A 22916-nucleotide genomic window follows, 5' to 3' on the forward strand; every position below is an offset into this window, starting at 1 on the left:
TCTTTTTATGTTTATTTGACATCTGTACATACTCTTTGGTAAAATATTCAAAAATTTATAATTTTTATTGGTTTTTCATCTTACTGAATTTTGAAGGGTTTTATATGTATATATATGTATATGTATGCATTCCCCCCACAATCTGTGACTTATTTTGTGTTCTCCCAGAAGTGCTTTTGAAAAGTACACATTCTTAAGTTTCCTGAAGTCCAATTTTTTCTTTTATGGACTATGCTTTTGGTGTTATCTTAAAAAAATCTTTGCATCACCCTAGACCACGAAGATTTTCTCCTACATTTTCTTCTGAAAGGGTTAGAGTTCTCGGCTTTATATTTAAGCCTGTGATCCATTTGAGTTAGCTTTCGTACACTGTGTGAGGGAGGTGTGGCTTCACTTTTTTTTTTTTTTTTTTTTGCAGAGTAACAGGCAACAAATTTCTACTCTGATCTTTATGATTTATTTTACTCTGTTTATGTGGGGTTTTACTAGCTAATATCATTAGTTTAAAATCTTTCTTCTTTTCAGGGGTGCCTGGATGGCTCAGTCAGTTAGGCGTCCGACTTCGGCTCAGGTCATGATCTCACGGTTCGTGAGTTCGAGCCCCGCGTTGGGCTCTAAGTTGCCAGCTCAGAGCCTGGAGCCTGTTTCAGATTCTGTCTCCCTCTCTTTCTGCCCCTCTCCTGTTCACGCTCTCTGTCTCAAAAATAAATAAACATTAAACAATTTTAATATAAAAAAATAAAAAATAAAATCTTTCTTTGTTTTCTAATGTGTGTATTTAGTACAATAAATTTCCCTTTATCCATTGCTTCAGTTATAGTGCACAAATTTTGATGTGCTGGGTTTCATCTTCATTGGGTTCAAACTATTTTTAAATTTCCTTTTGTGACTTCTTCTTAACGTGTGATTATTTTGAAGTGTGTTTGCAGATATCTGGGACTTTCCAGATCTCTCTGGTTTTACTTCTAATTTAATCCCATTGTGGTTGGAGAATATACTTTGGATTATCTGGATCCTTTTAAGTGAACTGAGATGTGTTTTATGACTCACAACAAGGTCTTTCTCGCTAAATGACTCATACACACTTGAGAAAATGTCTAGTCCACCGTATCTGTGTGAAGCATTCTACAGATGTCATGGGTCAAGTTGGCTGATAGCATAATTCAAGTATTCTATATCCTTACTGATTTTCTGTCTACATGTTCTCTTCGGAATTGAGAGAAGGCTGTTGAAATCTCAGAGTATAATTGTGGACTTGTCCATTTCTCCTTTCGGTTCTATCATTATTTGCTTCCTGCATTTTGAAGCTCTGCTATTAGGTACATAAACCTTTAGGGCCATTTATCATTTTGATGAATTGCCCACTTTATTATTGGGAAATGACCCTGTTTATTCCTGGTAATATGTTTTTCCCTGAAATCCACTTTATTCAGTATTAGTTGTCCCACTCCAGCTCTCCACTAGTTCAGCATGGTTGTACCTCCTTGCACACTTCTCCTTGTCCCCTGTGTGTCTCGTTATTTTTAAGCGGGTTTCTTACAGGCAGCATATAATTGGCTCTTGTATTTTTCTCTAATCTGAAAGCTTTGCCTTCGATGTACATTTAATGTTACCGATTTGATTGGGATTAAATCTACGATCTTCCTGTTATTTCCTAGCCATCTCACATATTGTTTTTTTGTTTCTTCCCTATTTTGCTGCCTTCTTTTGTATTAATTAATTTTTTATTATTCCATTTGTTCCCTTTATTGATGTATTAGAGATCTGTATCTTATTGGGTTATTTTAGTGGTTGCCTTAGGGTTCCTAGTTTTTGTCTTTAACTTTTCACATTCTGCCTTGAGGCAATGTCATGTCACTTCACATATAATGCAGTTGATCCTTGAACAACATGGGTCGGAACTGTGCAGGTCCCCTTACACGCGAATTGTCTTCAGTAGATACAGTACAGTATTATAAGTATATTTCCTCTTCCTTATGACTTTCTTAATGACATTTTCTTTTCTCTAGCTTACTGTATCGTAAGACTACAATGTTGGATACATACAGCACACAAACTATGTGTTAATCAGTTGACTGTGACATCAGAAAGGCTGCCAGTCAACAGTAGGCTCTCAGTAGTTAAGTTTGGAGGGGGGCGAGTCAAAAGTTATATGTGGATTTTCAACTGCACAGGGGGCTGTTACCCCTCACCCCTGCGTTGTTCAAGGCTCAACTATGTAAGAATCTCCCAACTGTACACTTACGTCCCTCTCCTGACATGTGTGCTCCTGTATTCCAACCCTTTCCTTCCACGTGTGTCCTCAACCAGCCCTGCACTGTTCCTGTTGACTATCGATGCTGTTTTCTTTCTAGGAGATTTAAATAAGAAAAAAGTCTTTTAGACTTATCCCTGTAGTTGTCATTCTCTCTGCAGACCCAGATTCCCAGCTGGTCCCATTGTTCTTCTACCTAAAGGATTTTCTCTGACCTTCTTGGTGGCAGAGCTTTTCTGGTGGTGGAATCTTTCTGTGTTTGTGTACCTTCATTTTCCATAGATACTTTTATTGTGTTCAGAATTCAAGTTGGCATTTTCCCCCCTCTGAAGTATTTAAAGATGTGTTTCCACGGCTCTCCTTATCTTTGTTTCTCTGTACATAAGGCATCTTCTCTGGCTGTTTGAGAGCTGTTCTCTTCAGCACCGGTTGTGAGCAACATGATTACACTATACCTTGGTGTCCTTCCCTTCGTGGTTTTTGCGCTTGAGGTTTGCTGTGAATCTTCGATCTGTGGGTATACAGTTTTCATACTGTTTGAAAGTGGGTTGCCTATCATTTCCTCAGACACGTTCAGGCCTGACCCCTCCTCTTCAGGGACTCCAACTGTATACACATCAGGCCACTTGAAGTTGATTCACGGCTCCTGTCCAAACGGATAACATTGTTTCTTTCACTCTTTTTTTTCTGAGTGTTTCATTTTGGATAGTTTCTCTTACTGTGTGTTTGCTAATTTTCCTTTCCTTTTTCTTTCTTTCTTTCTTTTTTTTTTTTTAATAGCACCCATTTGTTTGTTCTACTGGTCACAGTTCTGTAGGTTAGACGTCCAGGTGTGGCTTCCGTGGGTTCTCCGTTCAAAGTATCACAAGGCTGAAATCATATGTCAGCAGGGCTCAGTTCTTGACCGGAGGCTCTGGAGGAAAAAGCCACTTTCAAATGCAATCAGGTTGTCGGTAAAACCAGTTCACTGTAGTTATAAGACTGAGGTTCCTGTTTAGAGTCGGGGACCACTTTCAGCTCGTAGGGCCCCTGACAGCCATCAGTGTACTTTCTGTTTTATGGGTTTGCTTATTCTGGACATTTCATATAAATGGAATCGTACAACATGTGTGTGACCTTTTGTATTGGCTTCTTTGACTTTGCATAAATGTTTTTGAGGCTCATTCATGTTAAAGCATGAGTCAGTATTTTATTCTTAGTTTGGGCTGAATAATATTCCATTACATGGATATATCACATTCGATAATTTACATTCATCAATTGATGGACATTTGGGTTGTATGCAGTGTTGGGGCTGCTGTGATAATGCTGCTATGAACATTCATGTTACAATCTTTCCTTATGTTATGTCTAAATCTACTCTTAATCCCATTCTGTGTATTTTTGGTCTTAAGACATTTGAGTTTCCAATCTCAAGAATTTTTATTTAGGTCTTTTTTTTCTAAATCGCTTTGTTTCTACTTGACATATTCAGTCGCTCCACTCGCTTCTTGAACATATGGAATGCAGTCACAAATAACTGTTAATCATCTGCATCATTTCTTGTGGGCCTCACTTGATTGCGTTTCTCCTCCTTATGGGTTATATGTCCCTGCTTATTTCCATGCCTGAGAGTTTTTTTAGATGCCAGACATTGTAAATTTTTCCTTGTTGGGTAGTGGATTTTTAATTCCTATGAATATTCTTAAGCTTTGTTCTTAAATAAAACTATGTTACTTGCAAAGAGTTCAGTTATTTTGGGGCTTGGTTGTTGGCTTTGTTATGCAGATCCCAACTAGTGATCAGTCCAGAGCTAATTTTACCGTATTACAGCCAAGACCCTTTTGGGTATACTATCCATTGCCCCCTGAATTACAAGGTTTTCCATTCTGGCTGATGGGAACAGGAACAAATTCTGAGCCTCCGTGAGCTCTGAGGAGTCGTTTCCTGCAGTCATTTGGGGAATTCTTTCCCTGGTCTTGGAGCCTCTCTTCCCAGGCATGCAATGATCAGAACTTGGCCAAAGACTCGACGGGACCCTCTGCGCGTGTCCAGAGTGCTCTCTCTGTGGAGTGACGTTCTCTCTGCTAAATCTGCCTTGTGACCTCTGAGCCCTCAGCTCCCTGAACCCCCAGCTCCGTTCTCTCAACTTGGGGTAACCACCAGGCCCCACATGGGTTCCCTGACTCATGCCACAGCCTGGAAAGTCATTCCAGGAAATAGGCTGAGGCAGTTATAGGGATCCCCTCCTTTGCTTTCTGGCTCAGGATCCCCATACTTCATTGCCTAATGTTGATGTCTTAAAAACCATTGTCTTATATATTTGGGCTGTGTTTTTTGGGTTTGTTTTAGATCAGAAGGTAAGTCTGATCCTTCTCACTCCATCTTGGCCGAAAGTAGTTACATTTTTGGATATCAAAATTTAGCAATTGCTATAGGACTATGAAGCCATGATTTTTTCACCCTTGGAGAAAGAAGTTAAGATTTACCTTGCTACCTATACCTCTTGTAAGTGCTAAGAAATTTCCTGAAGATGAGAATATTTTTATGTCACTCTTTATTGTGTCTAGAAGAAGGGATTATAGTAGCAAATTTTTATAGTTGGCTTTAGAAACCCTGATTATAACTTCTGGGGATTTTTGTTGTTGTTGTTCACTTATCCATCAATATAGAAAAGAGTCCACTCCTTCCTTGGAATGGGAGATGGAAACCTCTCCTTTCTAGAGCATAGCAGGTCGGTACCCAGTTTAGTAATTCCTGCCCTCACCCGTGCTCAGGACTGGCTCGAAGGAAATGTCCTACCACCCTCCTGTCATTTGTTCTTCACCTTCCCCGCCCTTAGCCAACCTCAGGCCAGCAGGTGCCAGGACTAAGTCGGAAAATACTGTGTTATGTGGCAGAATTTTCTGGAATAAATTTAGATCTGCTTAAGGAACATAGAGCCTATCCAAGACCACAAAGAACTGGGCAGATGTGCTACCTAGGGGGTCCTGCTGGTGCCAGTGTGCAAGAAACAGATTTCCTTTCTGCTAGGATGTTGGCCAAACTCATGAAGTGCTTTTCCCTAAGTCAGAAGGCTATCTATCTAAGTCGTGTCCTGTCCTTCTTATTTACAGGGATTGAGGCCATGGGCCTTCTCTGATGTTGTAAATACACAGATTCCAGTGCTGTGCTGTTTATCACGTCAGTTAAGCTTCCAGCTTTAAAATTAAACCAAGCTTTTCCATCCATTAGAATCCTCTAGATAGTGAGCGGATGGCTGCGGATGAATTTTTAATATTCTCTTTCCATTTTTAAGGGCTGCATTCTCCCCAGTGCTCTGCCTTTGCACGCAAGCGGCTTGCATTCACCTTTGTGAGAATAGAAGGTTACTGGCTTTTTCCCCTGAGCTGCCAGATGTCACTGGGATGATCACAGATTCTGTCCGGCCCTTAGGTGGCTGAAAAGAAATTGCGATTGGGGCAAGATTACGATAATGGGAGAGTGTTCTGGATTTAGAATGTGCCCCAAACCTGTGAGATCTGTCAGAGATGCTGTGGAGTGGGCCAGCGGCTTGCTGAAGTGGTAGGAGGCCTGGAAAAGGAGTCAGAAGCTTGAAACCCAGGCTGGGCCCCTGGACGATGGATTGCCTCATGTCACAGATGGGGCCTCATTCCTTTGCCCTCCCCACTGGACTTTGCCTATGTCCCTCACAGAGTAGGTGCTCAGTAAAAGCTGTCAGACATTTTGGATCCCCACGAAGTGTACATGTGAAATCATCTCTGTCTGTAGGTCGTGGCAAGACACTGGTCTAGATATTTCTGTTCACAGACTTCGTATGGAAGAGTGGCCTTGGGGATAAGGCTCACTAACAGTTGGGAAGTGTATAAGGGGCACTCCTTAAAAAACTGGTTATTGCGACTCTCTTTTCCACTTAATTTAAAGACTCCTAAACCATCAATAAGCCTCATTTGAAAGTCTTTATTCATTGATCAGCTTCCTAGTTCAATGGAGTGGAAATCGGAAAGCTATGGTAGGAGACAGATTTGGGGGGAAAGAGGCCGAACACACCTAAGAGGCTCCGCCTGACTGCGGAGAGAGGCCAGTGGCATATCTGCCTGCTTGGAAGCTCCGACCACCGTAGAAGCTATATATAAATACTGTAAGGAGTAGGGAAGGACGTGATAACAAAACCTTCCAGCACCTGGAGGTGTCCTCAGGGGACATGGCATGCCCCCCCTCCCCCATTTAAAGCATTTCTCCGGCTCCTCCAGACAAACACGGGTGTAAGAGGTCAGAAGTGAGGCACCTCAGCACACCTCCTGTCAGTGCCAAGCGTGTTCTCCATGAGCAACATGTGATCGCTGCCTTCCGGAAGTTTTCCCTCATGCTCCCTTACCCCCTTACTTCCTAAGCCGATTGGTATTTTAGCTCCATTACGTGCTGGCTTTTAGAAGAAGATAGTAGAAGCAAACAAAACCCTCAGTTTGTTGTGTTTTTTTTGTTTTTTGTTTTTGTTTTTTGTTTTTTTTTTTGCGAGACAGGTGATGCTGGCTGTGTGCAGTCATTTCATTTCGACATAAGCTCTCCGTCTCCAAGATGGTAGATGAGCCCGTGCGGCTGTCCTCACGCACGGTCCTGGGGACGGTGTGACACGTGGGTGGACGGGAAAGTAAGCGACAGAACAATACTTCAGGGAGCTAACTATCGATATACTTAATAGAAACTACAGCCCAAAAAACGATACTGGTTTTTGTTGGGTGCCAGATCGACAGCTGACCAAGAATCCCAAAGGAAGATTGGTTCCATAAGGTAGTTGGGCGTCTGAAAGCCGCAGGTTTCACACTTGTGTGTTGATCCCAGATGCTGATGTTCTTAGGGGAACCTCTGTCTGGGCTCAGAACATCAGTTTGGTGGTCCCATGAAACACTGGAGTGTTTTATAAAATCAACCAGCCACACATGGGGCGCCTGGGTGGCTCAGTCAGCTGAGCGTCCGACTTCGACTCAGGTCGTGACCTCACAGTTCGTGAGTTTGAGCCCCGCATCCGGCTCTGTGCTGACAGCTCAGAGTCTGGAGCCTGCTTCGGATTCTGTGTCTCCCTCTCCCTCTGCCCCTCCCCTGCTCACTCTCTGTCTATCTGTCTCTCAAAAATAAATAAACACGAAAACAATTTTTTTCAATAAAATCACCGGCCACACCAATAAAATGGTAAACGGTCATCATGAAAAAAATCTACCCTGGGTCTTAGGCTGTGTCTTAGAGTTTAATTCAGGCAGGAGTAAAATCTCCCACGTGTTGTTAGTAATTATTTTTCTTTTGTTATCAGTACTGAGAATGTTAGGATTAAGCACATATTAAGATTGATGTGCCTACAACAAGCAAGTGACTTTCCTGGATTATTCTGTACAGCGCTGTCATAAAGACCGCTTTAAGGGAGCATTAATTTCACGTTCTACTACTCCATTAAGCCATAATAGCCTAAGATATATGTGGGGTTGCATTGTGATCTCAGATGATTTCTTTAGGGGAAGATTTCATTAAAATTAGCGTGGTTACCGGTACGTCAACAATCAGAAGCATTTAGATCAGTTAACCGTCTTTTCCCCTTAAAAGATGAGGCCACTTGGGTGTTCAGTAGAGCAAGCCTGTTACCTGCTGTGTCCCAGCGTAGTGGGGACTGAGGAGACGACCGTTTTCTGATTTGTCTTCTGTGTTACTCCCTGACATTTTGGAGGGGAGGGGGGAGACAAAAGAACTTCTGAAATATTGAAGCTTATTCACGATTGTGTGCTCAGGGTCTGTGTCACGTTCTCTACCCGAGCAGAGGGAAGAATGTGCTCAGGGGACCCAGGCCCACTGTCCGCCACCGCCATGCTGGTCTGCAGCTCACCCAGGAAGCATGGGGGTTCTGAGGAAGACACCCGCTTACCCTTGGGTCTAGACCATGATGCAGTGCCTGTCTCTGAGCCCTTCCCTGGAGCCTTGCCTTTACTCCCCGAAGCGTCAACCTAATAGTTATTGTCCTGAAAGCCTCCCCCACCCTGTTCCCAGCTCCAGGTGGAGTTTCTGGTTCCTTCTTCAGTGGCCTCCCCACACATAGTGTTTGCCTGGATCCGGGAGCGGGATCTCGGAGGGCTTGTGGGCCAGGGGAAGAAATGAGCACTTTTTTTATACTACAGTGGAGCATAACCGCAGAGAGGGGTCCATGCAGGTCAAGAGCTGTTTTGTAGTCACAAAGATCATTCTGGCTGTTGTGCAGTCAAGTAAAAAAAAAAAAAAAAAAAAGAAGAAGAAGAAATAGAAGAAGCAGGGCTTTGCGTTAAAAGGTGACAGGTTCTGGTGGCTTGGACTGGACCTTTTAGCTCTGGAGGTGGCATGAGTGGTCACATGGGGGGAGTATTTTGGGGAACATCGATGCCATAGGAATTTAAAGCCAGAAAACCCTGGAGCAGAGGTCATTGACCCTGCCACCAAAGACAGCAACCACAGTAAGGGAAAGAAGGGGCATGTAGGCATTGCTCCTGGACGCCCAGTTAGAAGGTTGCCAGCTGATAACTCTGAGTTCAACCTAGATTGACTGATTTATTTCCCATGAGACATTTTCACAGAGTAATCCCTTGAAGAAAAAAAAAAAAAAAGAAAAGAAAAAACCCTGCATCAGTCTCTCTAAGCAAACCTAGAAGAAATGCAGGGAGCTGGAAGGAATCTGGCAATGTTGTCTGTTATTCTTTTCCTGAGATGAAACTCTGCACTGAGAACCTCGTAAGCAGAGCAAATGTTTTAAGTCCCCGTCCGGTTTTTTTTTTTTTTTTCCTTTCAGCACCTGAAATGACAAACCGTGAGCGGTGCCCTCTCGGTCACTTGCCCTTAATGAAATCCTGCGGCACCGAAGAGCTGTTGTCACGCTGGGGGTGGATGTTCTTCCACAAGTGACTGTTTTTCCCCTGCAGGATACCCCAAACAGAGGACAGCGGCTCCCCGAAATGGCTTTTCCCCCAAGCCGGACCTGCAGGTGCGCGAAGCCGAGCGGCAGCTGGTGCAGCGGCTGAAAGACAGGTGCCAGCAGCAGGCCCGGCAGCTGGTCCTGGTCCAGGCGGAGCTGCGGAGGGCCGTGTGTGGCTTCCAGGCCCTTGCCGTGTCTACCCAGTATTTCTCCAGAAAGGTGAGGCCACGTCTGGTGAATGTCCAGGGGCTTCTTGCTGGAGGGGAGGGCGGTAATGGTGATCGGTGTGTGTGTGTATGTGTGTGTGTGGGGGGGGGGGGGGTGTATGTGCGCGTTTAAGTTTGGGTCTGGGGTTAGAGATTTCGTTCGATTTTCAGAAGATCCTGCAGAGTCTCCAGCAGCAGCGTCTAATGCTCTGGGAGCCAAGCTGATACTTTTTTTTTAGGTGTGAGAGAAATCAGTCTGGGAAGAGTGATTTAGTAACCCTGATTTCAAAAGGGAAAGTTATGTAAAAGAGATAGAAAATGACCTAAAGGAACATTTTGAAGGTGAGCGCTTTGAAGAGAATGGGAGATTGTTTGCATTTTAGGGATGAAGTGGCCGAATTCTGAAATTTCTGCACGTTTCAGATAAGAGGGAGGCAGGGCCACAGCGCTGTTCCACTTTGGCCGTTGATGGGAAATTCAGTGTGCCAGGCCTGGGGGCATCCGGCCCGCCGAGTCACGGCCAAGCCCAGTGTTCACAGAGCAGCATGGGGTGGAGGGCGTCCTCTCTGCTCCCTTGGCCTTCCTGAAAATGCAAAAAGGGGCTGGCTTCTTCTCAGCGCCTAAGTTGTCCAGAGGCTCCTGGGGCCATCCAGACACTGAGTCTGTTATTAGCCATCGTGTAGCTAAGCTTTCCCACCTCTCGGCATGGAACAGAGGTTAGAGGGAGCCTGGTATCTGATTCAATGCATTTGTGCTCCAGCAAGAAGTGGCCAAGCCACGTTTGGGGGGGAAAAAATGAACATTCACCTTCAAGGTTCAAACATTGAGTCTGCATTTTAAGAACCCACAGGGCATTTTGAGTTTCGTATATGGACCTTTCTGGTACCTATAAATGGGAGGAAGTACCAATGCTATGTAAATGCTCTCCAGATAAGAAGATGAACTAGCTAAATGCCTGGCCAATTTAAAGACGAAAATCCAAAGAACGTGAAGTAGCCCCATGCCCACTGGCTTTGTTTGTCTTCTGCACACAGAAGCGTGAAGGACTCCGGCTTTTGAGGATATCCTACACGACGTGCCCCTAGTGTACCAGTCTGAGCCGCCTTTTGTTGGTGGTGTTTCCTGCTTCCCTTAACGCTTTCAGCAGAAAGAGCCTATTACCAATTTGTTGGTGTAAGGAAAGACAAGCAAAACAGGTGGCAGTTTTCTCAAGTTTCAGCCTCGTTGCCCACCAAGACGTTGACAACGAATGACCCATTCGTATTTCGTACCTTCCTTTCTGGTCTGCTGCTCTCGATGTCAACCGTGAACCGCTCAAGTAACTGTAGACCCGACCCTGTGAGAATTAAAATTACCTCCACAGTTTTCAGGTGCCAAAGAGGCCTGGCTTACCGTTGTAAATACTGAGCAGTTTCCTTATTAGAGCAAGAGTGGCATGGGTTTCTGTCGTCGTTGTTGTTCTTCAGCTAGAGGTGCGTTTTCGCACTGACTGGCAAATCTTTAATAAACAGAGGAACACAGAGTTATTCACCGAGGTTCTGATAACATTTACGTGGTTACTGCGCCCTTCTTGGATTACCCTTCCCATCCATCATCCGGTGTCATAACAAATCTTTTTGTCTGTTTGTTTGTTTCATTTTAATTCCACTGCAGTTAACATACAGTGTGATATTAGTTTCAGGTGTACAATGTAATGATTCACCTAGTCCATACATCACCGGATGCTCATCCCATAACAAATCCTTGATAAAGGTTTCCTATGGGTAGGCATGGCAACAGACGTTGATATGACATTTTGGTAATATGTGCTGTGTTTCCGATTGGGAACTCTTGGACCCCATTCATGGCATTGTGGCAGAGAAGGGAGTTAGTTCCTGTGCAGAAATTAAGGGTTGGTTCCCTGGAGTTATGTATTTCTGTGCCCCCGGCCTATTCCCCGTTGGCCCATGGACCAAGAGTTTTATTTGTCTGCAGCATACACATGGCTCTTAAATCAGAGACCAAAAAGGTCTAGCAGGTGATTTGTAGGCACCTCCTTCAGACCTTCCTACTACTCGAGTTGCACTCGGCGTGACATTTCAGCAAGATGGATGACAGACATGAATTTCATTTTCTTTTCAGTAAATCACAACCAGCAGCTCCAGACAGGCCTCGCAAACGACCATGGCATTTCACCTCCCACACATTGTGTGCTTTTCTGTCTTTCTGATCTCAGTTCTCTCTCCAGATAAACCCCAGAACTAAAAATGAGCATGTTTAAAAAAAAAAAAAAAAAGTCTGTAATTGAGCATAAGTGGCTTTCACACAGGCTACTGTGTGTCCTACGTGGTTAGGACGGTTGATTGGAGAGTTTGCCAGTAATAACCAGATTAGACCAGGAGGTGTGATGTGGGGTGGGGCACCTGGGCAAATAGAAGCACAGCCATCAGGTAGTCTCCAGTGATGGAACCCTCTGTCACACGGTCTGGTGATCCTGAGATGCTCCGTGTCACTCTCGTGGGAGGCCAGCACATTGTTATGCGTGGGAATGTTCAGAGCAGATCATGCCAGCTGTGAAGCGTGTGACCCCTAGAGCCAGCGTGAAAAGGCAGTATCTCTTTTCTTGTCTGGTTAGAAGACTCTGCCATGTATCTTGGAACTTTACACACGTGTGGTTTCTACACTGGAGCATATCCACCTGCAAAGCATGGCGAGGGTACAGGGCCAGCAGGAGTCAGCCCCTCTTTGCCTCCGTCTATGAACAAGACCTTGAGCAAGTAGCTGTCCCTCTCTGAGCCTTGTCACATCACCGCAAGGAGTAACATCCTAGCCCTTGCTTGGTCTCCACTAGTCCCCTCTGACCAATCATCCTGGAGTCTTGGTTTTCTCAGTTTTAAATAGGGTTAATAATAGGGGCGCCTAGGTGACTCAGTCGGTTGAGCGTCCAGCTTCAGCTCAGGTCATGATCTCGCAGCTCATGAGTTCAAGCCCCGCGTCGGGCTCTGTACTGACAGCTCAGAGCCTGGAGGCTGCTTCAGATTCTGTGTCTCCCTCTCTCTGCCCCTTTCCCGCTCATGCTCTGTCTCTCAGAGATGAATAAATGTTAAAAGCAATTTTTAAATAGGATTAATAATAGTGCTTCACAAGGTTGTCGTGAGAATGTAGTAAATTAATGGGTTAAAGTACTTCAAACAATTATTGAAAAAAACATTCTTTTTAAAAAAAAATTTTAACATTTATTTATTTTTGAGAGAGACAGAGCACGAGGCGGGGAGGGACAGAGAGAGAGGGAGACACAGAATCAGAAACAGGCTCCAGGCCCTGAGCTGTGAACACAGAGCCCAATGTGGGGCTCGATCTCATGAACCGCGAGATCATGACCTGAGTAGAAGTTGGGCGCTTAACCAACTGAGCCACCTAGGTGCTCTGAAAAAAAAAAAAAAAAAGACATTCTTTTTGAGTACGAGGAGATCTGACAAAGCCCTGCCCTCAAATATTTTACTCTCAAGCAGTATGAACGTATGAGTAGACGAGGCATACAGAGTTAAAACACAGTGCAAACCACCCTTATTGCATTATATATGTACATAAAGAGTGTGGCCTGGGGTGTACTTTAAGGCTAGAAATAATTTTCTAGGCTAGCTATTCAGCTGCTGCTCCATATTTTCCCCAGAATGTGCTGATGCTGTTAAGTATGTATTGGAAGTAAGTCTCAGTGTATGGGAAGTCACCAGAAAAAAAGGAATTAGAAGCCTAGATAAGAATCTTCCATTGCTGCCCCATGCTTTACAGCTCCTGGGAGAGCAGTTGTGAAAACTGTCAGCTGTGACAGCCTGAGCCCAGAGTACAGGGATTCCAAGATGCCACATTGAGGTGCTAACATCAGCCTCTCACTTGTGCTGGTTCCAGAGAGCTCCACCCCTGTGGCAAGGCATGGTCCTCACCACAGGACAAACAGACCTGCTGAAATCTGTGGTCCCAGGCCTCCGGGCGGTGTCGAAATGAGCATGACTCTGAACTTTTTAGAGTAGAGTTGAATGATTTTTTATCTTTGTCTTGTTCCGGGGAATGTTACTCTTTAGCAGCCCCTGGCGGCCAATCCGGGAAACAGTCCGGACATGGGTCCCGTATTAAGTAGCGTGCCTTGCTCTGTAGCAGCAAGTTTTATACAATTTATATCTGAGAGTGTATTTATTTTCATCTTATTTTTAGTAAGATTTATTACATGTGTTCAATATTTTTCATATTGATTTGTGTCATTTTTATCATTAGCTCTATGAATGTGATAGTACACGATGGTTTTTAATTTTTTTTAATTTTTTATTAAATAGATACAAAAGACTTGAAAATCATCACCAAACATTTGTGTACTATATAAGCCTATTAAAAATTAATAATGCATCCGCCTCCTTTTTTCCTATATATATATATATATATATATATGTACATATATATATATATACACACATATACATATGTATATATGTGTATATATGTATATGTATATGTGTATATATATATATATATATATACACATACATGTGTGTGTATATAATATATATATTGCTTTTACTATTTGACCTTCTATCACACAAAAATTTTAAAAACAAACATGTAGAAAGTGTAACATCCAAACACCCATCATCTATATTTAATACTTATTAACATTTTGCTATATTTAATGAGGTTGTGGGGGGTGATAATGGCGTTCCCGGGGTCCAGAGCCGATGGCCAAGAACGAATCCTTGAAGACCGTCTTTGGTGCCAAAAGGTGATTTCATTAAAGTGCGGGGACAGGACCTGTGGGCAGGAAGAGCTGCCCGGGACCAAGAGCAGAGACTGGTTATATACTATGGAGCTGGGGTAGGTCAAGTCCAGGGGAAGTTTCCGGTGAGATTTTCATATGCTAAAGAAGACACACTCGGGATACTGGAGGCCTAGCTATTGTCAAGCTAAGGTGGTTTTTCCCTGTAGCAAAGCATTAGCATTAAAATGGTAGGGAGTTCCTGGAGAAACGTTTTGCTCTGCCTGACTCAAGTATTTGTCAATGGGCTACAGGTTATAAGGAAATTTAATTTTATCCGCCATTTCCTTCTGCCTTTGTTTCCCACATCATATTCACTCTTCTATGTTTTTGTTGTTAGTTAAGGGTACACATTTTTCAATATAGTTCATATATTGCAACTTCAACTTTTCAAGTCACTTACGTGAGTGAAAGATTTTTATCAACACAGCCTCTCCCCGTGAAGAAAATTAGACCAAAATCACACATCACAGTATTTGTAATGTGTGACTTTGTTCTAATTTTCGTGATCAGTCTGGCCACAGGCTTATCAACTTTACTAATCTTTTCAAAGAAGTAACTTGTGTCTTCACTGATTTTCTCCATTGATTGTTTTCTATTTCATCGGTATTTACTCTTATCCTTATTATTTAGGTCCTTACAATTTTTTTTGTTTAATTGGATTTTTGTTTTTTGAGGAGAGAGTTTTTATCATTGATTTTAACATTTTCTTCTTCCTGCTAGAAGCCATGTAGAGCTATAAATCCCCTTCAGGAATTGTATCAGCAAAACCCACAAATTTTGAGATGCTCTGTTTTAATTTTCATTCCATTAAAAACATTTCTGATTAAAAAAAAAGAAAGTTTCTGTAGAGATTTCAAAAAAGTAAAAGGCAGAACTCTTCATAACAGTATCATTCCTGCTTATTGACTATCTCTGATGTCCTAGGCACTTTAGATATATTTTATGTGTGTGTGTGTGTGTGTGTGTGTATAGAATAGTATATGCCATATATATAATAGTATGTATAATATATTCTATCTAAAACATATATGTAATATATTCTATATAAAATAGAGAATATATATAATTATATGTATAGTATATGCATTTATTTATAAACAGATATTCTTGTAAGCCTCACAACAACCTTACCTGGTATAGATATTATTTCCACATGACAGTTGAAGAAACTGAGCCTAGGGAGATTGTATAGCCCTTCTAAAGACAGCATAATTAGAGACGGATGGAGCCATGATACAAAAACAGGTTAGTCCACATTCAACACCCATGTTTTTCCACAAGATGATGCGCCACCTCTCCCTCTGCCCTCTAACCTTCAAGGTACTTTAATGTAGTTAAGGAGAAAAAATACAGAATTGGATAAAACAAAAAGTAAAACAATTGTCAAAAAGTTAACACGTGTACAGATGTTAACAGAAAACCGTCTAAGGTAATATTTAACCTGTTGCCATAAAACAGTGGTATGTGCTCAGGTGAAAACCCAGTTCTTTGAATGGGAAGGGAATGGTCTGAGACTTGGAGGAGCCACACTGGACAGAGGCGGGATTCTGGATGAGTAAAGGGGAAGGGAGAGCATACGCACCCGTGGGAGGGGGACGCTCCAAGTCTGTTGTCCTCCAAGCGGCGCCCTCTTGCCTCTCTTTAAGCTCTTGGTATGTTAATGATTTGTGGATAGAGACCTGGGCACTTGGTAGTTGTTTCTAAAAGTACAATGATCCCTCTGTAACAGATCGGAGCCTCCTCATAGTGAGGACGACCCAGATTCAACTTCTTGCGTCAGAGCGCTTGGCTTTGTTGTTTGGTCAGAGTAGGGTGTGTGCTAAAGGAGAGGAGAGAGAAAAGACAGAGGTAGAATCGCTCTGTAAAGTAAATGCTTTCTTGATCTAGCCATTTATTGCACTCAGATTTTAAACTCAGGGATTCATCAGGATAACCGTCTGCCCTAGAGCTCCAAAAGCAGTAGAGAAGCCATCATGTCCACCAGCCCGGGGATTTTGTATTTCAGAGACTTTTCCATCGAGTGGAGCTCTCAGAGCAGGAATTACACCTGATCGAAACAGAAAACAGCAAGCTTCGTTGCTCCTTAAATCCTAAAGAAATGGCCATTTAAATAGTGTTTTGTGCCCTCCCTCCCCACCTTATAAACAACACCTGTGACTATCATCTCTTCCCTTAATTTTGCCTTGAATAACTAAGGGCTTAGAGAAAATGTGAGCTCTTCAGACAGTTCTTCTGCCTCTAGTCTAGTGGGAAATGTTGGTGATGTAGTGAGTTGAGAGCAGTGATTGCTGTTCGGAAAGAAAGTAATATGTCACAAAAGTAAACGTGGTCACAGTACCTTGCTGGGACTACAGCGAGTGTTTGCTTTTTCTCTTAAGGCTCTAGCCTAAGACAGTTTTAGCATAACCCCCAAATACCAAAATATTCCCAATATCAAGAGGTAGAAATCCCCCCTTACCCCCAACCATGCCAAGCAGCTCTTTGAAGTAATAAGAACCCGGGGGCCTAGGGTGTCAGTAATGGACAGACAGCATTGTGGTATGTAGAAAATAAAACTTAAAACTGCAAAGCCTTCTCAACTTTTCTGGAGGATCCCCAGTACTGGTTCCTGATAAGAGCCATGTTCACTGATGATAATATAACTTTCATAATAAAAGAATAGGAAGAGATATTTAAGAAGGTAGAAATCGCCCCCATTCAACTCACCTCTCTTAACACTTTGTCACAAATAGCTTCTGTTTTACAATTAGATGATACCTCTTTTGAATACAGATGGATGCCAAGGAAGAAGAAAGAGGAGTTTCATTTGCTGCTTTTGAAAGGAAGCCCTCAGGCTTTCCCCAGACCCTGGTTGGCGGCCAGTTAAAAGCTTTTTAGTCAAAGCGCTTGCTTCTGTAATATGTTAAGATGCAGAATTTAGTGCGGTTTTCCTCCAGGCCAGGGAGGCAGCCAGCATAGTAAAGATGGCACAGAACAAGACCACAGGACTCATCCTATTTAGACCCACGCCCTCTGACAGATAAGGAAGTCTCTGTTTCAGAGTCACTGGAAGTTGATTTTAAAATAAATGAATTGCTGCAAACTCCCCTCCAAGTAAAAGGGAGTCGAAGCAATGACAACTTTAAAGAAGCAGTGGGGAGACGGGAGGTATGGCTGCCTCCGCACCAGACCCTCTTTCCTCTGAGAGACGAGTTGGTTCACTTTCCCAGACCTTGGCTTTTCTAGCAAATGGGGACATGGATGGTGCCACTTCGGAGACAAGACTGGCGTGAAGGGGCTCTCTCGTGCTCCGGGGTCTGGGATTTCATTGAGTCCCTCTAACGCTGTGAGGCATAATACCAGAACATCCTCAGCCCTTCCTCGGGTGATGGGTGGCACACTTTAAGTGCATCCTTCCTTTCCCCTATGTTCATCTGTCGCTAGGCGACAATCACAGTCTAGAAAACAGGAGGTGTTTTGTTTATGTTTTATGTTTTCGTGTTTAATTTATTTTTTATTTTATTTAAATCCAAGTTAGTTAACATGTGGCGTAATCATGGGTTCAGGAGTAGAATTTAGTGATTCATCACTTGCATGTAACACCCAGTGCTCATCCCCACAGGTGCCCTCCTTAATGCCCATCACCCATGTACCCCATCCCCCCCAACCAACCCCCTGCAAGCGGCCCTCCGTTTGTTCTCTGTATTTAAGAGTCTCTTATGGGAGCACCTGAGTGGCTCAGTTGGTTAAGCGTCCGACTTCGGCCCAGGTCATGATCTCACGGTTCCTGGGTTCGAGCCCCGCATCGGGCTCTGTGCTGACGGCTCAGAGCCTGGAGCCTGTTTCAGATTCTGTGTCTCCCTCTCTCTCTGCCCTTCCACTGCTCATGCTCTGTCTGTCTCTCTGTCTCTGTCAAAAATAAACAAACATTAAGAGTCTCTTATGGTTTCCCTCCCTGGTGGTTTTTGTCTCTGTTTTTGTCTTATTTTTCCTTCCTTTCCCCTATGTTCATCTGTTGTGTTTCTCAGATTCCACATGTGAGTGAAATCCTATATCTATCTTTCTCTGACTATTTTGCTTATCGTAATGCACTCGAGTTCCATCCACGTTGTTGCAAATGGCACGACTTCATTCTTTCTGATGGCTGAGGAATATTCCATTGTATGTGTATACCAGTCTTCCTTATCTATTCGTCAGTCGATGGACATTTGAGCTTCTTCCATAGTTTGGCTATTGTTGATAACACTGCTGTAAACATTGGGGTGCATGTGCCCCTTCAAATCCGCCTTCTCTTTGGGAAAATCATTTTTGAGTAAGCAACTTCTATGGAACATTTGAGGCATGAGCGAATGTCTCAGGATATCACTGTCTCCTGTAGCTTCTCAGGGACAGGGTCAGCACAGAGAGACGGAGAGAGAAAGCTGCTTAATGAGGCTGAGCCCTCGCCTCGCCCCCCTTTTGGCATCTGCTTCCTGAAAGGGGGCGAGTGCCATGATGGGTCGTTTTGCACCTTTCCACCTAGGTCTCTCCCACGAGAGAGGGAGAGCACGGACTTGAATAAGACGTTTGTTTCCTGGAGTGAGTTATGCTAAGAGCCTCCCTCCACGGCTCCCACCCTGCCTCCTTCTCAACACACGTACAGCCTGAATTATGTCTGCTCCCAGGGGCACGTCACTGTCCACCCTAACCGTTCCATTGAACACAACACCTGCTTGTTAACTGGAGCATTTCAAAACTACGGCTCACACCCTGACTTCCCATTCCTGAGGTGACACACTTGTTCCAACCACGATGTGCAGGGTGCCCTGTGGCACTGAGGGTGCCGTAAGAAGGAGCTCTTCCTCCAGCCCGGGTCACCGGGGCCCTTCGGAGAGGACGGATGCTTGCGAAGTGGCCTCCGACAGCAGTAAGATTTCATCAGGCAGAGGTGGAGAGGTCCTGTGCTGCGGGAGGCACAGCCTTGGGAAAGGACAAGACGGTTCTGTGGAAAGGGGTGAGTCTCCTTTGCCTAAAGCTTGGAGTGTGGGACTGATGATGACCGCCATGAGGAGGAAGGGTTTGGGGACTCTCTTTGGGGCAGTCGGGAGGCCCTGGGAGTCCTGGACAGGGTACTGAAGCGTTTGAAGCTGCACTTTAGGAAGATCATTATGGTAGCAGCATAAGGGATGGACGGTAGAAAGAAAATTCCAGGCAGAGAGAACAATTAGGAGGCTCTGCTGGTGTAACTAATAATCCAGGCAAGAGGTGAGAAGGGCCAGAAGAAGGACCAGAAGTCTTGGTGGGAAGGAGAGGGGAGGTAGGGGACCAAGGACCAAGGTGGTGAGCCAATTCCGGGGTGGGGGCTCGTGAGGCTTTAACTAGGACGAGATGCTCCAGAGGATGAGTGACAACCCCCTACCCCAGCCCTGATAACACAAACAAGAATCACAGAACCCTGACGTGTTAAGTGTTAACAACTTCAGACGCATGTGTGGGTGGGGCTCAGACACGTTTAAAGGGGCCATAGGTTGTCTTTTCATGTGTCTTTGGAACTGCACACTTTGTGTATCAGTGAACCCTTAGGATCCAGGTCCATTGGACCTGTAGGGATGGGCATTTTCCCCCAAAAAGTATACTTTGCAGACTAATATCACCTGTCCCTTTGAAATTGAGAAGAACTTGTCCAGAACTCCATCCCACATTTCGGGAACATCCTAGGTCTCTCCCACAATCTCAGGAATTTCAGGTCGGGGGAGCTTCTGTTTTTATAGTTACCTGTGGCTCTGAATCTCTGCTTCTCCTAAATCAACTCAGTTTATGGGTTACTACCATTCCGCCTGTGCTGATGCTGTTCCCTGCAGCGTCCCTCCACACCCAGCATAGCCCTCGCCTCACCCCCTTGGTTGATTTTCAAGATTCTGCTTTCTAATGCTGGGGTCTTCCTTAGGGAGGGAAACAGGGGTTTCGATGTCCGGAGAGAAAAAGGAAGTGCTAGAAAACGTGGGAGCCATTTATACGGAAGTGACATAGGGGATGAGAGAGGCAGGAGACTGTGTACAGAGGGGCAAAGAAGACAGCTGCTGTGGGGCCAGAGGAAAAGGAGAGAAAGGAAAGAGAAGACGTGGTGGGAAAACAGGAGAATCCCCTCACAGAAGCCAAATGAGGGAGGCATTTCTGAAAGGGGAGAGTGATTTATAACAGCAGGTGCCAGCCTGAGGGTGAAAGTGATACAGAATGAGTTGGGCCGTTTCAGAGAAGAGTCTGGACACAGGTCGTCGTGGTTTCTCAAGGATCCAACGGTGTAGCGGTCGGACGTGTTTCTTCATTCCACCCAGGAACCTGGCACTTTCCCCTGTGAGAAGTGGCAATGGTGACATCTACAGGACATTGTCCGGAAGTGAAACTCTGTGCCTGGAGAGGAGGGCGCGTGCCCCACACTACGTTACATTCCAGACGATGTCTCAAAAAGCAAATACTGCTCTCCTCCCGCGGTTCTAACACGTGAACTACAGGCCTGCCCATCCCACAAACTTGAGACTAGGTTTGAACTTAAAAGCACACAGCAGCTGTTATTTTTCATTTGATTCCTGCCAATCCGATCGCTAAGACAGCAAGAAAAGGACTCATGTTATCCACCGCAAGCAGTTTGCCTATAATTCACGGAAGCAATTACGCATCTCAGAAACCTAAGAGTCACACACTCTGTATCTGTCATTCAGTACCCAGAGAGAGAGAAAGCCCATCACTTCCGCTCTACCAGGAACAGAAAGAGGAACATTTAAAACTCAAAAGCATTGAGACCTTATCGGGTAACAATGTTCTCTTGAAAACAAAGACTTACCCTAAGTACTGTGCTAACAAAATAGATGGGGAGTGATGTAACTGCTCACGTTTTCCTTCAGTCGCATCTCCCTAATTTTTGGTTGAGTTTAAAAGAAACACAGAGACAGAATGATAGATTTACGTTATAAACAAAACGGAGGCCGAAGAAAGGGAGAAGAAAGAATGCAATTAATAGAAAAGTTACAAAGATGGTAAATACTAATCCAGGCCTATCAATAATCGCATTAAAAGTGAGTGGTCTAAATACACCAATTAAAAGACAGAGATAGGGTGCCTGGGTGGCTCAGTAGGTTAAGCGTCTGACTGCAGCTCAGGTCACGATCTTGCAGTTGACCAAGTTCAAGCCCCACGTCAGGCTCTGTGCTGACAGCTCAGAGCCTGGAGCTTGCTTCAGATTCTGTGGCTCCCTCTCTCTGCCCCTTCGCTACTCACACTCTGTCTGTCTCTCTCTCTCTCTCTCTCTCTCTCTTTTTCTCTCTCTGTCTCTCTCAGAAATAAATAAACATTTTTTAAAAAGAAAGATAGTAAAAAAATGATGTTTTAAAACTTAACTATATGTTGTCCACAAGAAACCCAATTTATTATTATTATTATTTTTTTTTTCTGTTTGTGAATTTAATGGCAGGGAGCTAAGATAGGGGTGCCCTGTGCTGTCTGTCTCTGCTTTTCCAGTGGTGAGGGGCCCCCCTGTAAGAGTGGAGAGATGGGTGGGAGTGCAGAGTTGGGGTTGTGGGGGGAGCTGGTGGGGCAGAAGGACTTTCAGGGGGCCCAAGCCACAGGGGACTGCTGGGCAGCATGGAGGGCCCTTCCAGTGTGTGACCAGGCATGACAGGTGTCCCTGAGACCAGTGTGGAAGCACTTGACCCCCCCTCCCAGTTCTGAGGAGCTTGCACAGAGTCAGCAGGAGTGTGGGATGGTCACTGGCCTGCCGAGGCCCCACCCCCTCACAAGAAACCCAGTTTAAATATAAAGACCCAGATTAAAAGTAAAGTAAAGATATACCGCGCTAACCCTAATCAAGAGAAATAAAGAAGAGCTGTATTAATTTGAGACAGAGACTCAAGGAAGAACAAGGAAGTTTCTTGGAGATAGGAACGCTACATAATGATAAAGAGGTCAGTTCTCCAAAGACGTGTAAACCATTAAAGTAGTCGTTGGCATTTTAGGCTGACTCTGTTTGGGTCCAGTGACTTTTACATTCAGGTAATGCTCAGCTGTTGCAGTCCTGAGAACCTTATTGCTTTAATCTCAGAAATCTCCTAAAAAGCCTCTGGGATTGGGGGGGGGGGGGGTGGGGGAGGAATTATAAACATCTCATGTGCCCCGGGCGCTGCTGTGCCCCTTATAATTTTTATGTGCATTGTTTCATTTAATTCTCACATTAACCTTTCGATGCAGGTGTTTTGATGCCCATCTTATAGATAGGTTGCTTGGATCACATAATATTTTGTGTATCATTTCACGTATGAAATATTTAAGGAGCACCCTATAAGTCTCAAAATCATAGAGTGGCTATGACACGGGGTGTTCCCTTAAGAAAATCCCAGTCAGATATCCCGTGTCACCTCATTTCATCCTCTGAGCATTGCAGGAAGACAGGCAGGAGAGCTCAGGAGAGCATTCCCACTTTCCGGATAAAGAAACAGAGGAAGAGAAGTCGTTTCTGGGCTTAGGGTCTGATGGCTGGTAAGCAGTAGAATTAAGACTTCATGCAGGTCTCCCGTCTCCAATGCCAGTGCACCTTGTACTGTTTTAACCATGATATTTTATTGACAAAGACGTGAAGTTGATTTACGGTGGTCAGAATGACACAGAGGGGAGTCTTATCTGTCAGCATCATAGCAGGAGGACATTTATAGTGGGACATTTATTGCGGCCCCTGCCTCTGACCAGGGCTGCGCGGACAGTGACAATTCTCCGGAATACCGCTGGAGTATTAACACATAAGCTTTTCGCAGGCAGCGG

The 22916-nt window shown here is 44.3% G+C and overlaps 1 protein-coding gene across 1 annotated transcript in view; it reads left to right on the forward strand.

Annotated features, from left to right (window-relative positions):
- MTUS2 (microtubule associated scaffold protein 2) overlaps positions 1-22916 on the forward strand; it is a 378633-nt gene that overhangs the window by 232404 nt on the left and 123313 nt on the right. The window contains 1 exon segment of the mRNA XM_045466800.1: positions 9166-9377. Coding sequence (XP_045322756.1) covers positions 9166-9377 — 212 coding nt within the window.

Source organism: Leopardus geoffroyi, chromosome A1 (assembly GCF_018350155.1).
Source record: "Leopardus geoffroyi isolate Oge1 chromosome A1, O.geoffroyi_Oge1_pat1.0, whole genome shotgun sequence".
NCBI lineage: Eukaryota > Metazoa > Chordata > Mammalia > Carnivora > Felidae > Leopardus > Leopardus geoffroyi.